The sequence below is a fragment of the Chionomys nivalis genome, chromosome 1, assembly GCF_950005125.1.
Source record: "Chionomys nivalis chromosome 1, mChiNiv1.1, whole genome shotgun sequence".
Classification (NCBI taxonomy): Eukaryota; Metazoa; Chordata; class Mammalia; order Rodentia; family Cricetidae; genus Chionomys; species Chionomys nivalis.
This window is the reverse complement of record NC_080086.1, coordinates 36,550,379-36,566,560: the sequence shown is the minus strand read 5'-3', so window position 1 is coordinate 36,566,560 and position 16,182 is coordinate 36,550,379. Positions and strand designations below refer to the sequence as shown.

Here is a 16,182-nt window from a genome sequence, read left to right as displayed (position 1 = left end):
AGCGACCCGAAGCCTGGCTACTCCTACGGTGTTTGTTAGCTCACCTGGACAAGCCTGGGTAGGTGTGGAATAGAGAAGCTCCAAGTTCAGGATCAAACAGTCATCAGACTCAGAGTAGGGACATGAAAGAAACAGATTCGCAGCATCCAAACCCGCTCCCTTGCTCTGCCTGGGTAATTAAAGTTCCCACCTCCCCACTACCAGAGCCAAGCCCACATCTCAGTTAGCCTCCCTCTGTGCTATAGACTAACGAGGGGCAGCTGTGGTGCACCTCTGCCAGCTCAGAGCCCCCCTGAACTTGGGGATCTCCCCTAGGACTTGAGGGTCAGTGGGGTCAAAGGGACAGAGTTTTTCTCATCAGGGATAGGGACCCGTTGGGTTTGTGAGCAAGGAGGTTCTGGGGTGGAGATGGCTGAAGTGGGGCTGGGCTTAGGGTGTTCATGGAGCCCAGTAGAAGGGAGCCCTTCACACACACACACACACACACACACACACACACACACACACACACACACACACACACGTTTGCTTTCCAGATTTCGAGTTTCAGAGGGAATGAAATCACCCTTGCCTTCAAGAGGTGGGAGTCCCCATATCCAGGACTGTCTCTGCTCAAGAGACGCTCCAGCTGCCCCTCTCCAGGGGAAGGGAGGCAGACACTCAGGCCTTCACGATTGAGAGAAAGTATGGGAACCTCAGAGCCATGGGTGGTGCTTAGCAGCACACCTCTGCAGGGTTGTTTCTTTTTCTGCCCCAGGCCACACCCAACACACTCCCCCAGGCCACTTCCTTTCCCCTCCACCAGGTCACAGTCCTGGATACCTCTTGGCTCTAGCATCAAGAGGCTTCTGTCTTGGCCACTGTATACTTTCCAGGTACCCCCAGAAAGGAAGGCAGTGAGGAAAAACCAGAGGTCCAGCACAAGGACATACACCAAAGAAAATCCCAGATCATCCACTGGCCCTGGGCCAGTTTCTCCTAGAGAATCCATTTCTTTTCTATAAAATGGGAGGTTGAAGAGCTGATTCTCCTGGATCTCTGTGATATTCAGAGGCCACAAGGATTATTGGGCTCATAGAGTGACTGGCAGACCCAAGAGATAGACACAGAGGCCTGAAAACAGCCACGCACACCCTCGGCATCCATAGACAGACAGCTCTTTTAGCCATCTAGTAAGGAGTGTGGCACCGAATAAATCCTCAGTGATTGAGGGGTTGCTCCTAACCCCTCCCCGACCTCTGAACTCTCCGAAAGACACTTGCTCTGTCAGATCTGCCACTGAGCAGGACATACCTCAGTTTCAATCCTTCCCGAGTATTTGGCCCAGTTTGCTCCTTTCCCGGGAGCCCATAGCTACTCTGCCCCTGTCATTTTAGGCCAGGTGGTTTCTTCTGTGTCTTACAACCTGCAGCCACAACTGGCAATGCTCTTGGAATGCCACGGCCAAGAGAAGAAAGAGTGTACTGGCTATCCCAATACCAGGCACGTTCTAGATGCTTATTTTAGCCCTTACCTCTTGTACCTGTTTGCATGGAGTCATTGCCTTTGTGGGGATGCACAAGGCAAACCGCACCTCTCTCTCTAAGTCAGGGGTTGGTGTGAGTCCTCCTTTATCACTGTCCACCTTTTATCTGAAGTAGGGTCATCTGCGGTGGGGTCTTTCACCAAGTCAGCTGGGCAGTTAGTCAGCAAGTCCCTGAGATCCTTCTGTCTCCACCTCTCTGGTGCTGCGGGTACAATGTCCTGCTCATAGCTAGTTTTGTATGTGTGTGCCAGGGATAAAAATGCAGGTCCTCATGTCTGTGTGTCACGCATGTTAACAATCCCGGCCCCTAGCCTCTCCCCTCCTTTAAAATGCCATTTTGCAAGGCTTATCCTTGTTGTTTTATGTTCTCTATGACGGTAGTTTTCTAGAATGTCCCAAATAGTATGTAGAGAAGCAGAGAGAGACTTCACTCCCGTCTTTACACTGGCATTTACGAATCACCTGCTATTCCCTGCTCCTGACATCACACAGGGAAGAGCTGAGACCGCGGGGGAACCCTGGCTCTCATTTGGATTTCTGCCAGATGCCCAATCACCTCTTTTCAGCCCAAGCTTTTTGTTTCAACATCCATATCTCTTTGTATTCTTATTAAAACATTTCAAGTATATTTTACTTATTTTTTGTGTGTGTGCACCTATGTATGTGTGTGAATATACACAAGCCACATTATTTATATGGAGATCAGAGGACACCTTGTGGGAGCTGGTTCTCTCTTCTGACATTGGGGTCCCAGGGATTGAACTCAGGTCACCAGCCTTGGCAGCAAAGCCTCTACCTGCTTGAGCCATCTCGCCCCTCTTCTGAGGGGCTTTCAGCCTGGGCTCTGGAGTTTCCGGCCTATCCTGAATCTCCATTCATCTCTGAACATTATCTGTGTGACTCCAGCAGGTGATTTAACTTCCTTGTGCCTCAGTTTCCCTGTTTATAAAAATGAGATGCTTTCACTTAATTGTATGGGGTTATTGCGAGGGCTCAGTGAGACAGTGAGGTTTGTCAGGCTCTCAGACTGCATGAAGCACCTCGCTTGCTTGCTTACTTGGAGGAACTGCAATTTCTCCTTCCTGCCCCCAGCCTTCAGGCCAAACCATTTCATATTCCTCTCTTCCTCATCTCTGTGACTCTGTCTGTGCTGGAGCACCTTCCCCATGGCAACTGTTTTTTCAAACAGTCTTGTTCAGGTACTGCCCCTTCAGTGCAGTCTCCTGGGTCATCCAGTCAGAAATGCCTGCTCTTGCCTCTTAACCTTATGAGGAATGTCTAAAGCTGTCTCACAGAAGAGACAGGTCTTCCACCCATCAACCTGTCGGGGCTATCTGGGTAGACCACAGGGATCTGTGGGGAACTCTTTTTGAGGCAGAGGCTAACGCCATCTGGGTACCGGGGAGCCACAGGTCTGGAGTGCTCATTTCCACGGGCTATAAATAAATGCCTGAAACCACGGCAGGGGCCAGGGCTGCACTAGGTGGAGTAAGGTAACCACTGAGAGGTGACAGGCCTGTGTGGATAACTCATCTGCCCTGCCCAGGCTTCTCAGGTGACAGGTGCCTGTGGAGAGAGGCAGTTTTGGCTGTCCTGAGCCACACCTGGTCCTATGGGACCCAGGCTTGTCTTAGAACTGAGGTACCACTAATGTTAGAGCTGGTCCAAACACTAAGCAATATTTCTTGTCCCTCACCCCACTTGACAGAGAGGTAAACTGAGATCCAGGTGATTGAAAATTAGGGCTCAGGCCCTTGGACTTTCAGGAACTAAGGAACCCTTGCCAGGGAACACCCGTGTGCTGGCTCACTACAAAGCCAGCTGGCTAGGGCAGGGCAAAGCCCTGGTTTGAATTCTCAATGTGTCCCGTGTTGGACATCCATCATCCCATATGGCAGCGACCTTTGCCCTCGGGAATAGAGCAACAGTACTGTGATGGTTCTGATAGTCGCAGTGGGTCAGGGTTGGTAACCATGGAGAGGGGGGAAGTTCCGAGGAAGGATGGGCTGAGCCCCTTTCCTCCTCTCTCTGTCCCCCTTTCTGGCTCTCATCCCTTCTGCCATCTTCCACCTCTTCAGATGTGGGTCCCTGACCTTGACTTTTAATCTCTGGATCTATTAGAAACACAGTTTATAAAATGTCACTCAACAGATACCACCACACAAGACAGATGAGGATGCAGGAGACGTGGGAGATCCAGCATCCCAGCCAGGTGCCAGTCTCCTGTTTTCTGGGTGCTTCCTTAGCACCCTGGGGCGCTAGGGGACCTGGGATGAGAACCACTTTCTTGAATTCCCATGTCTTTGGCTCATCCCTCATCCAGCATCTGCAGACAGACTTGCAGAGGACTCCACCCTTATGGAGCTTGCGGTCCTCTTCACACTCACGCAGGCAGGGCAGACCTAAGTAGTCTCACCCCAGGTGACAGTCTGAACACACAGTACAAACAAACCAACTGCATTAGTCTCTCTTTCTTTGCTCTGACAAAATACCCTGGCAAGAGCAATTCAAGGGAGAAAGGGTTTGTTTGGCTTATTGTTCGAAGAGGATGTTGGGCATTATGGAGGGTGATGGGGAGGATGTGGGCCATAGTGGAGGGTGTGATGGGGAGGATGCAGGGCATCATGGAGGGTGACGGGGAGGATGCAGAGCATCATGGAGGGTGATGGGGGAGGATGTGGGCCATCATGGAAGGTGATGGGGAGGATGCAGGCCATCATGGAGGGTGATGGGGAGGATGTGGGGTATCATGGAGGGTGATGGGGAGGATGTGGGCCATCATGGAAGGCGATGGGGAGAATGTGGGCTGTCATGGAGGGCGATGGAGAGGATGTGGGCCGTCATGGAAGGCGAGGGATGCTACAGTAAGAAAAACTGGTCACATTGCATCCAGCTAAGAAACAGAGAGTAATGAAAGCCTGTGCTAAGCTCACTTCCTCCTTTTTATACAGTCCAGGATCCCTGCCCAGGGGATGGTGCCACCCACAGTGGACAGGTCTTCCTTAATTAACAAGATACACACACACACACATATATATAACATTAATATACATAACATTAATTACACTATGTATATTAATATACTTAATACATTACTTCATAGGAATACTTAATATATACCTCAATAAACAAGGTATATAGCTATCATATACATGACACACACACACATATATACACATAAACACGATAGCCCCCACAGGCATGCCCAGAAGTCTGTCTCCTAGGTGCTTCTGGGTAAAGCTGACAACTGAGATTCACCACCACATCAATTAAACTCAGACTTTACAAAACCATCTACAACCTGTGGCTGGAGACCCTTGCTCTCTGAAGGCTTTTCTAGGGACTTCTCATGTCTCACACTCACCCTGGTCCTTACCCCAGGTCTTTATTCTTGCTGTTCTCCACTGAGACTGTACTTTTTCCTATAGTTGGGCAGTCCATGCCTCCCTGTTCTTTGAGCCTCGCTCAGAGGGAGCCTCCTCCAATTTTGACCCTCCCTAGGTGGCATCAGTGCTCCTTTGACCTCCAGCGCATTCCCTCTCAAGACAGTCATTCCTGTCTGTCATTCAGAAGCCCGGGTGCATTGGGGGTACAGGCTAATGGAGAGGCTCTGAGCCTCGGTCTCCTCCTATGTTAGGTGGGATGGAAACCATTCCTGGTTCCCAAGGCTGATGGGGAAGCAGTGGACACAAAGCCAGAAGGCTGGCATGCTGCCGGTGTGCTCTAACTCATCTATGGTGTAACAGCTGTGGTCAGTTCCCCACTGCAAGAAGAACTGCTGCTACACCAGAGAGTGATGAGGCAAGCATCGCTTACAGCCCACTTGTGACTCCCTTTGGGATCTTTAGGAAGTTGGAGGAAGGATTTCTGCCTCCGCTGCATCCTCCCCACTGGCTGGACTGGTGCCCTGACTGCCTACAAACTCTAAAGTAGTTTCTGGCTCAATTACCCTGACCTTGGACCAAAAGTGAGTGTCCCTGAAGGCTGTCTGGTCCTCAGCATCCCAGATGCATTCTTGTAACACATATATTATTCTGTTCCCTTGGGAACGTTTGGACGCTATCTCAGGTCTCTTTACAGAAGAGGAGGCAAGGTTCAAACCTGTGCATGGTAAATATGCAACACATAAGACGTCCTTGCCATTCGTCCCTGTTTGTGAACACAGAGGTGGGTGCTTATCTGCTCTGTAAAATGATGATGGCTCTATTATGAGAATAAAGTGACTCTTCCACCCCACGTTTCTGTTTTCCCTGGAGCCTGCTGGGAGCCTATGCTGAAAGCGTTTGACCTGGACACAGCTGCTTTAGCACCTTCACTCAGTGGGTCTGCCTAAAGCAAGGTCCCCTCCTGCAAACACCCCCTCTGTGACTTGCTGCAAGCGTGGCTGTGCAGAACATTGCTGAGTGGCTGTCAGGGCCACCATGGCCACCCATCCCACTGAGGTCACATGGCTGTCAGAGCCACCCATCCTGCTGAGGTCACCCCAGAGCCTTCTGGTCAACTGCAGGGCGGCCCTTCCTTGGACTGCTCTCTACTCTCTCCTGTCCCCCATGACCTGTAGAGTAGTGTAACCAGGGCAATCCTCAGCATGCACTTATGGGCTCCTGGCTTTATTCTATTGATGATTCAGAGGCTGTGTGGGTGCCACTCTGGGGAGCTGCTTCACTGACTCACAGGGGTCCGGATCAACTCGCTTTTAAAGGACTTTTCTCCTTGGCGGGGGTGTTTCAGGGAGGGTACATATGCACTCCAAAGCAAACAGCAGGCATTTTTTAAAAACCCATAGACTCCTATGTGTTGTGCAAGATCACTTATCTGCCAGGATTGGGTGCCAGTCCCTGACCACTAATGCAGGCCTAACGTATCCCCTTCAGCCACATGGACACCACCAGAGAAGAATGACAACAGCGAGTGCTGAGGTCACAGCCACCATGTGTCAAGCTCAGAACGCATTGTAAGATTTTCTTTGCTTCTTACAGCAATGCCACAAAAGCCACACAGTCTCATTCCCATTACAGATGAGGAAACTGAGGTCCAGAGAGGAAGAGGAGCCAAGATTTGGCCGTGCCCCCTGCCAGTCTCCTCACTGCAGTAGTACCTGTCACAGGCTGGAACATGCTGGCTGCCTCGGTGCTTCCCTGGTTCTCTGGATGTGATCATAAAGCGGCTGAGTTGGGCTGCTGACTGGAGTTAGGGTGTAACTGGTGTTCTGGGCCCTTCCATGTACCTTAGCTGTCTTCTCCTTCTCTTCTCTCTATACAGGCTGAGCACTCCTCAGGAGCAAGGTGTCTGCTTTTCCTCCCCCTGGTCATGTGAGCCTAGGAGCTCCTGTGGTTCTAGTCCCTTTTTAAGCACTATTGGCCTTGGAGAGACAGATCTGATTGGTTTGGGAGTGGTCATGTTATCACAGGTGGCCCAGTGAGAATCTTTGCTGGGATATAAAGGGGCATGGTTATGAGGAAAGTGATGCCTTTTGCTTCTGGGGAGATTGGTAATGGGAGGGCCACCGCCTGAGTCTTCCTGGCCTCTGAAACAGAGCCAACACCAGGAGGGCAGAAGCTAAGCAGAGCGGGAGAGATGGATGGTCATCTAGACAGCACTGGAAATCCTGGAGCCAGCCATGCCCGGGGCTGACATGTCTGTGTGCAGACAGGAAATCTCTTCTATGGTAGAAGCTTATGTGAGATGACTGTCCACCAATAGCAACTAGTTAGTCATGCAATGAGATTCTATTTTTTTTCACCGAGACACTGTTTCATTGAGACACTCTCTCATGTAGCCCCAGCTGGCCTTGAACTCCCTATGTAGCCAAGGATGACTGTGAACTTCTGGTTCTCCTGTGTCGATCTACCGAGTGCAGGATTATAGGTGTGCACCATCATGCCTGGCTTATGTGGTGCTGGGGACAGAACTCAGGCCTTCTGCAAGTCAGGCGAACACTTTACCAACTGAGTCATATCCCCAGCCCCAAGAGATGACTTTAAAAGAAAACTTCTAAAAATGTTTTGAGTTGCTGTCCCCCAGAGGCAAGAGAAGGGGATCCAAACAGCATTTCACAGAAGACCAAATCAAGCTCCCTTAGCAGGAGGGCTGAGGTGAGTGCTGTTCTCGGCCCCTAGTCTTTCCCTCTTGCCCTGGTGAGAAGGTGGCTAAATTTCTCAGCCTAGGAATATCTGTGAGCCCTTCTCTTCTGAGTCTCACATCATACAGGGCTAAGAGTCCTACAAAGGAGCAGCAATCCTTCTAGAAAGACCTGCAGGGAGTGGGGAGGCCTTGTCACCTGTTTCCCATCTGTGGAGGAGTCCCCATGTGCAATCTGAATCCCAGAATGCCCTGTCTCACCTTGTCTGGGATGCCACTACATCTCTGCCTGCCTTAATTTCCCAGCTGACCCCTCAGGGGTCCAGCGTCCTGTGGGGAGACACGCCACACAAGAATAGAAAGACAGAAGGCTCCATTCACTGCCCTGTCCCTGCTGGGTTCCCAGGCTGTGGCAGATCCAGTGATGGTTCTGGTTCTAAAACACAGAAGCCATTTTCCATCCCAGTTCCTACGCACAAGACACAATCCATCTCCCACGAACTGTTCCTCATCCTTTGCCCCTTGCCCCATGGTGTAGGTTGACTTGGCAGCCATCTAAAATTACCACAGGCTCCCCTTTACAACAGCAGCATGGTGTCAAGTTCCCAGTGCTGGCCTGGCCCCTTTGTCTCCCTTATTCTCCCCACCAAGAGACACTCAGTGATAAACATCCTACAGGGACCTATTGCAGGAAACCTTCCTGTGAGGCGAGGGAGGGAAGGGTGAGGGCCGCAGAGCCTCCCATAGCTCAGAGCCATGTTGGGCATGGGGAATCAGAGCTACCTATCTCATAAGTGACAAAGTATTCCATGTCCTTTCTCCAGGTCCCAGCTCCATCCCTCTCAGGGAAGGACACCAGGGCACACTTGTCTCTCCCTCACCCCTTCTCTCTGTGGATACTATTTAAGCTACTATTCACTGTACCAGGTATGGGACATCCCGGGAAACAACACAAGCTTCTGCTCCAGGCCTGGGGCCCCAACACTGGTCTCCCCATTTTCTACCTCCTCGGAGAGTACATATAATGTGCTCTGGGATCTTATCTGCTCCTCTAACTCCAGGGCCATATGTTCTGCTTTTAAAAACGCTCAGTATGGCGATAGCAAAGGTGACCTGCCTCTCCTTGGCTGCATCAATGGCTTATGGAATCAAATGGCCACCAGAGGCTGCTATCACCCCTAGCCACAGATCAGGCACCAGGAGTTAGTTCCACTGAACTCTCTGAGCAGCCCTTGAAGACAAGGCCACACAGGATTGAAAGCTACCATCCCAGCCTGGAAGAGTGTGGGAAGAGAAGGACCAGCAGGTGAATAGGGGAAGGCGTTTCCCAGAAGCAGACGTGGAGAGGGACCGAGTGCAGAGGGTGTGCTGGCCTCGTGGCGTGTCTCTAAAGTCAGCCCTCTGGGTAGACAACCCAGAACTGCTGGCCACAGGAGCTGAGCCCATGCCTTTGGTGCAGGAAGTACTGCTGCAGGCAGAGTCACACTGCTGGAGGCCCCAGACCCCCGTCTGTCACTCAGAGAACTTTCTGCATAAATTTAGCTGGGTGAGTGGAGACCGCCATACGCAGGGCTGGAGCAGCTTTCTGCACTAGTCTCTGGTCCCAAAGCAGATAAATGGCCAGTGTGAGTCTCCATCTGGAGTGGGCACAGCCCAGACCATGTGACTTCTGAATTAGAGATTGGGTTTTGGGGGGTTGGGGCTAAGCACTTTATAAAAATCACAAGATGCTGAACCTGATACAGCAGGAAGAAAAGTGTTAGGGAGCCCAGTCATGCTTATGCTTGGTCCACCAGGGGGTGCCCTGGGTGTGACATTATACCCATCTAAGTGGTAGTGGTGGCCTCCGCATGTCTGCAGAAGGGACTAGTTGTTTTCAAGAACACACATATGCAGGTGCCACAATACTAGCTATGAATCCAGAGAATCATATGCCATCCTTTCGGGGTAATATGACTACCTCTTCCATAATGTAAAGAACAAAAAAGCCGCTGCTGCTGGGTGTCTAGACACTGGACACTTGGTTTGTCTCATTCAGTGTGACTGGACTGTCATTGTCCCCTGAGTTACTTTACATTATCCTCACTGCAAGCCTAGAAGGTCACTGCTATCACTAGCGCTACCATGGAGACAAGGAAACAGGCCGAGAAGCTGAATAACACGCCCAGATCCCACAGCTGGAGAGTGGTAGAGCTGGGATTTGAACCCAGATCATCCACATCTGGAGATTTGCAGCAGTCTGCCCTTTGGACCCTCTCCACATTTCCATCTCTGCTGCCACCTAGAAGCACTTTCTAGAAACCAATGCAGCAGGATTGGTTAGTCCAATGGTAGACCCTTCAAGCTCTTTCTTTCTAGGGATCTTACATCCAGAGAAGCAAACCAAGGCCCAGAGGCACAGGGCTGGCTGGGCAATAGGCTCTCATTTACTCCTGGGACTTAGCTTCTCACCATGTCCTGTGTCTGGACTTCTGCAAGAGGCAGTATTTTGTGCCGTGCTACACGTGTTCCTGTCTCTTGCCTCCATAGCCAAATGCAAACATCTCCTCCAGGAAGCCTTCCAGATCCTCCCTGTCTACCTGCCTCCCCTCTCCTGGGCACCATCAGCTATCCCTGCACTCACTCTCAGTTATCTGTCTGCTATGTGGATGCTCAGCCGTTGAGAAGCCTCCCTTTGGGCTGGGGAGTCAGTGAACATATCTCAGAATGTCACTGGGCAGCCATTTACCCTTTTTCGGTGGCAGGCACCAGTCTGGGTGCTAGGTGCATAGAGAAAGGAGACCAAGTCCTTCTCCTCAGGCTCCTACTCACTTCCCCGGCAGAAGGACAGAGCAGGTGACTATCTGAAAATGGTTCTGTTAGTGCTAGAGCTTGGTCAGGCATGGTCCCATGCCCTGGCATCCAGAGAGCTTGACTAGTGGCATTAGGGTTGTTAATCTGGGTTCCACACTGGTCAGAGACCCCGATGCAGTGAGCCAAATCTGTTTTTAACATCAGTTCTTTGCCTGGGGAGAGGATCACAGCTTCCATCAGCTCTCCCTAGATCTAGGGTCCAGGGATATTTAAAGCAGCACCCTGGTCCCCCCCTTTGAAGGCAAAGGCCGCTTAGGCATCTCTGCCTCCTGGCAGGTCAGGTACCAGCTGGATGGCAGGTAAACATGGTCCGTTGTGCCAGAAATGGACTAGTAGGAACATGGGGGCGGGATTCAGCATCCTCAAGCAGAATCCTTACCCTTCTTAGGATGCCAGAGTCAGATTAGATGCTTCCTTTATGCCCCGCTCCCCACTGAATCATGCTGCCAGACTTCTGGCTCAGTTTATAGGCAAGGTATCGGTGAGGACAGTCAGAACAAGAAGAACCAGCCTTCCTCAGCTTTTCCTTCTGGATCAGGAGGGAAGACCACAGATACCCAGCAGACACTGGGAAACAACAAAGAACTAATTTGTGACCACTAGCCAATCCCGAGCTCCATGAAGCAGCTTCAGCACCAACGGTTCAGGGATGACGTCCTAGTAGTGTCCATGGACACGGGACTTGGGGGACAGATTTCTTCAAACTTAGCAGCTACCCACATCCCAGACTTCATTCTTTACCTGAGGGAGTCACTGCTAACTAAAGAGAAAAGTCATCTTTGCCACTTGCTGAGTGCCTACTGGTTGCCCAAGTCTGCACTGAGCTTTGCACTGGAAGCACTGGCTTCATAGTCCAAGGCTCAGGGCAGCCATTGCTCTAGATCACAGGTCTGGGAGAGTCAGGGCAGAGACACCTGCCTGTTCCTCTGACTCTGTGTAGGGAAAGCCTCCCACATGGCCACAGCGGGTAACTAGCAGCAGACAGATGAGAAATGGAGCCCCTGGGTTCTCTGCCTCTGGGAAAATGCCCCATCTCTGGTTGCCTCCAGAAAGGCAGGAGCAGCAGAGTGCCTCTCACTAGATGCCCCAGGTCTGTTCACTTTGTGACCTTGGAAGACAGTCCCACTCCTCTCCAGGGCAGAACCTACAAAGACATTCATCGCTTGTCAATCACAGCCTGTAATTGGCTCCCCAGTCCATTCCACCCAGAGTTCCAGTGATCTTCAGACCTATTCAGAGCCTGGATTTGGGACAGCAAACTGGAGGTGGGGCATGCTGTGACAACTGGAATTCGCTGCCTAGACAGCTGTGAGCACCCCCCACCCCCCAGCCAGCCAGCTGGAAGGCACCTGGCATGGTGGGTAGATGCAGGCTAGAGGTTACAACCACGGTGTAGAACCCATGCTGTATCTAGACATACGCAAGCAGGACATGGCTCCTATTGAGTCTCCTCTAGTCACCCTACTGCCATACCTCAGACAGCTCTTGCTTCTCACAGAGGTGGCAGTGCCTTCAGACTGACTGGTCACCCTCTTTCCAGAGTACAGCCCCTACCCAACTGTCTTACTGCCATTTTCTCTGCAAGTGACATAGGCCAGATGTGACCTGTGATGAGATTCGACCCCCTTGCTAGGACGCAGCTAGAATCTGAAGGCATTTGTGTTTCAGCCCATGTTGGAGACATTCCCCACTGTTAAATTTCATGGACACAGGCTCGGGCGCCAACTCTGCAGCAGCCTGGGTTTAAGCCTCCCGCACTTACCTTCAACGGGCGAGGTTTTGAGGCGCCGGCAGATGGCTTCAGTGTCCCCGTATGTCTCTTTGATCTTGACCACAGCCTCGGTTCCCCGCAGCTCCATGAGGGAGCGCAGCTCCTCCATGGTGCACCCGAACTCGCCTCCATGGCTCGACTCATTTCTTTGGTTTTTGGAGTAAAAGTCGCTGTTGGTCATATCACCCATGTTTGCCGAAGTCTCTGCTCAGGCTGGACCTGAGGGTCAGCACTGGAAAAGGGGCTTCCGGGTGACGGCTGTGTGTGGCTGTCCTCAGTACACCCTCACCAGAGGATAGTAGCTCGAGGCGGCCGACTCCGAATCCCAGGAGGTGGTGATGGCTGAGGTGGGCTGGCAACAGCACTGGAGAGCTCTGAGGAGTGTCCCCAGGAAGGGGGTGAGGTCCAGGGGCCACAGAGGCTCAGGGTTGTTGACCCAGGAGTCTCCATTCATTGGGGCCCATGCTGCTCCCTGGGGCTGGCATCTACATGGTCGGGAAAGCTCCTGCGGAGACAATCAAGAGTGGCTGATGAGATTCAGACATGGAGGTCTCATGGGACAAGTGCTTAGGAGGGTCAGGGAATAGGTGTTGACACGCCATCCTCGGGAACCACTGAATACACACCCATGGACTTTACCACACACATCTGGCTCACTCTCTCTCAAGACACCTGCACACTGCCAATCCGATGGTTCCAGTGCCATCCCAGGCATAGCACGGGGTACTTCAGGACACACCCTAACCCCATATGACACACTGACTTCCCACACATATCCTGGGGTGCAAATGCCCTCTTGCCAAACATGACCCAGATGCCATACAACACACCAACTGGTCTTTTGGTGCCTATTCCTCTTCCACATACATACCAGCAGAGTTCCACTTCATGTCACCCCAATGGAGACACTTTCCATGTACACTGCCACACACGGTCACATCTCTAGACAGATAACTGGATGTCCCCTCATACACACACAGCTTTTCTCTGCTTCCCTGTCTCTGACTGGCCCTGTATGTTTACAAATGCTGTGGCTCCACACTCTCATCTCCTCACGGGTTCCTGACACCTCCCCTACAACACTCCCTCTCACAGGCCCCGTATCCACCCACAGTCCCCCACCGCAGCCCTCCAGGCACTCAGACTGGTGCCAGAGCAGCCACCACATCTATTCATGAACCTGTCCTTAGAGCCCAGAGCTTTGAGCTGGGATCCATGGAGCCCTCACCTGGAGCCCCCACCAGTCAGCACCAAGGACAGCAGACAGCAGCTCACAGGTCCCTCTGGAAGCAAGGAGGAGGGAGTTAGTTCTCCAGGCTCTCCAGGCCACCCATACAGGAGTGCAGCAGCTATGGGTTGCCAGGAAGAGAATCCAATCCTCCAGGACACCCAACACCAGCAGCCGAGGCCCCAGCAAGCGTTGGGTGACAAAGGGCCCCAGCTGAGCTCAGTTGAGCCTGGCACGGGGATCAGCCCCTCCCATCAGCCATAGCCAGCTGGCCCTCCTGAGTGGGTAGTGAAGAGCCTGGGATGAAAGGAGGAAGAAAGGCCTGGGTTTCCCTCCACTCTCCACCTGTCTGACCTTTCTCCTTCACAGGCCTCTTCCCCACATTTTAGAGGCACCAGTATCAGGTTGGTGTGTTTTCATTTTCTCAGTGGGGAGCCCCAGAGAGGGAAGGGAGCTTGCCCAGAGTCGCAGAGAGCAAGCGGGTGGAGGAGGTTAGAGGGCACGATGCCCTTCCCTCTCCTTCCTTGGGGAAGCTTTCTCAGTAGTGCTGGGCGGGGTGGACTGTGCAGGCAAACACTGGAAGGAAATCTGTGTCGGAGTTACCGGGGCCCTCCTGCATCCTGGCTGGGGCAGCCTGGGCCATCCTCCGGGAGATAGGAGGAGGCACTTCTTACAGGGATGGGAAGTGCACCATGGTTTATGGTCATTGGGGCCAACAGGTATCCTACAGAGCAGAGCATGGTGTAGACATGATGCCCCAAGAAGAGACCTGGGCATCAGAGAAACAGTGTGTACCCAGAGCTTCCCTCCAGTGCAGAGGTGGCCCTCCAATGGCACCATCTCCAGAGCTCATGAGGTCTGACCTCAGGAGCAGGTGAGGTGGAGGCCAAATCTGTGTACATGAATATAAACAGTAATCCCTTCTCCCTTCTCCCTCGTTTTTCTTTGAGACAGAATATCCTCAGACTTGCTATGTAGCTGAGAATGACCTTGACCTTGAACTCTGGATCCTCCTGCCTCGACCTCTAATGTGCTGGGGTTACATGTAGGCACTGCCATGTAAGGTCTTTCCCCTCCATTTCTTAAACAGGTATCATACATCAGATGCCATGCTAAGAGGTCTCTGTACATATAGTATTACATATGAGGGCTATGTGTGCAGGTCAGAGATACAGTGCTTACCTCACATGCTGGGATCCATCCCCAGTAACACACACACACACACACACACACACACACACACACACTTCATATAGTTTCATCTGCTAGGAACTAAGTTCCAAGGGTGTAGACAGTGTATTTCATGTGTTGCTATGGCCAAAATCTTAGTATCTTAGTATCTATCCTGTAAATGAATATAGGATAAATGAATGAAATAAAAAGCAAGGAACGTCTCATTGAGGTGTTTTTTTTTTCTTTTTGAGACATTATCTCTTGTAAGCTGCCCTCCAGTGATCTTGAACTCCCAATCCTCCAGTCTCTACCTCCCAGATGCTGGCAGCACAGGTTCCACCATGCCCAGCTTCCCACTGGGTCTTTACAATCCGATGGGGTGAATATCATAATTAAGCCCATTTTACTGACAAAATAAATGAGCCCCATGGGACTGAAGAAATTTACCCAAGGTCACACAGGGGGTATGTTAGGGAATTTCAAATTTTGGACTGTAGTCCACCACACCGTAGGAAGGGCCTGGCCGAGTATGTTCTAGGTATTGAGCCTCTTTGGGAAGTGCTGGCATCTGAGACTGATGCTTACTATTCTTCCCAAGGCTATAAGAGATTACAGGTCTTCAGCAGGATCCCAAACCCAGCATGCACCAGCTGTAAGAGGTGTTGGAAGCTCGCTCAGAGCACAAGGTTGGAGGAGGCCTGGGAAACAGGGACACAGGGCTTGTGTGTTGAGCAGCACACTTCCTACTGCAGACTGTACCTTGTGGAAGTCCAAGAAAATAGGAGAAAAAAAAAAAAAACCAAATAGCCAGAGGTGATGATCAAACAAGGCGGTGTAACTTGTGAGTAAGACGAAGATCAAACAAGGAAGAGTATCTTGGGCCCTTGTTGGTGTCAATAGATGTAAGGTGGTCTGAGCTCAGGGTAGGTGGACCTCTTGCTTGAGCGAGGGGGGGGTATTAGAAACCCTCTAGAGCAGGCTTTGCTTTCCCAAGGAGAAGAGGTGACCTGATGACACACAGACTTTGTATTTGCAACCTGGGAGGTGCTGGCTCTCAGTACCCAGGCAACAGTGTGGAAAGGAAAGGCAGAGGCAGAGGCAGAGGCAGAGGCAGGTGCATCTTCATGACCTGGGCTGGCCTGATGCTTAGTAGTAGAAAGAGCACCATGGGCTTGGACTCTTCTGTGATTTGCATGTGATACCACACCATGGAAAGGCATTTATTGGGCATTCACTAGGTTCTAAGCACCTAAGTATGTTACAAGGACATCATCTCAGAGACAACATGAAGTCTAAAGAGCAGTGGTTCTGGAAACTTCCATGCATTGGTTCAGATTTTGGCTCGAATTCCCACAGATTGGAAAGCAAAGTAATTTTGATTTCATCATCTTACAAAAGAGGCAGGGACATAAGGGCATCTGTCTCAGGGTACTTCTGCCTTGGTGAGTTAATGCATATGATATACCAAGGACCAAGTCCAGTGCATGGGGAAGCACCAGGAAGGGATCATAAGTTGGTATGACCACATACGACAAAAGCTACCTGGACATG

General features: G+C 51.4%; 1 protein-coding gene across 8 annotated transcripts in view; it reads right to left on the bottom strand.

Annotated features, from left to right (window-relative positions):
* Atp2b2 (ATPase plasma membrane Ca2+ transporting 2) overlaps positions 1 to 16,182 on the bottom strand; it is a 327,316-nt gene that overhangs the window by 97,215 nt on the left and 213,919 nt on the right. For all 8 annotated transcript variants that reach the window (XM_057792733.1, XM_057792742.1, XM_057792682.1 and 5 more), the window contains one exon: positions 12,222 to 12,735. In XM_057792733.1, coding sequence (XP_057648716.1) covers positions 12,222 to 12,420 — 199 coding nt within the window. In that variant the 5' untranslated portion in view covers positions 12,421 to 12,735. The remainder of the gene's footprint in view (positions 1 to 12,221; positions 12,736 to 16,182) is intronic.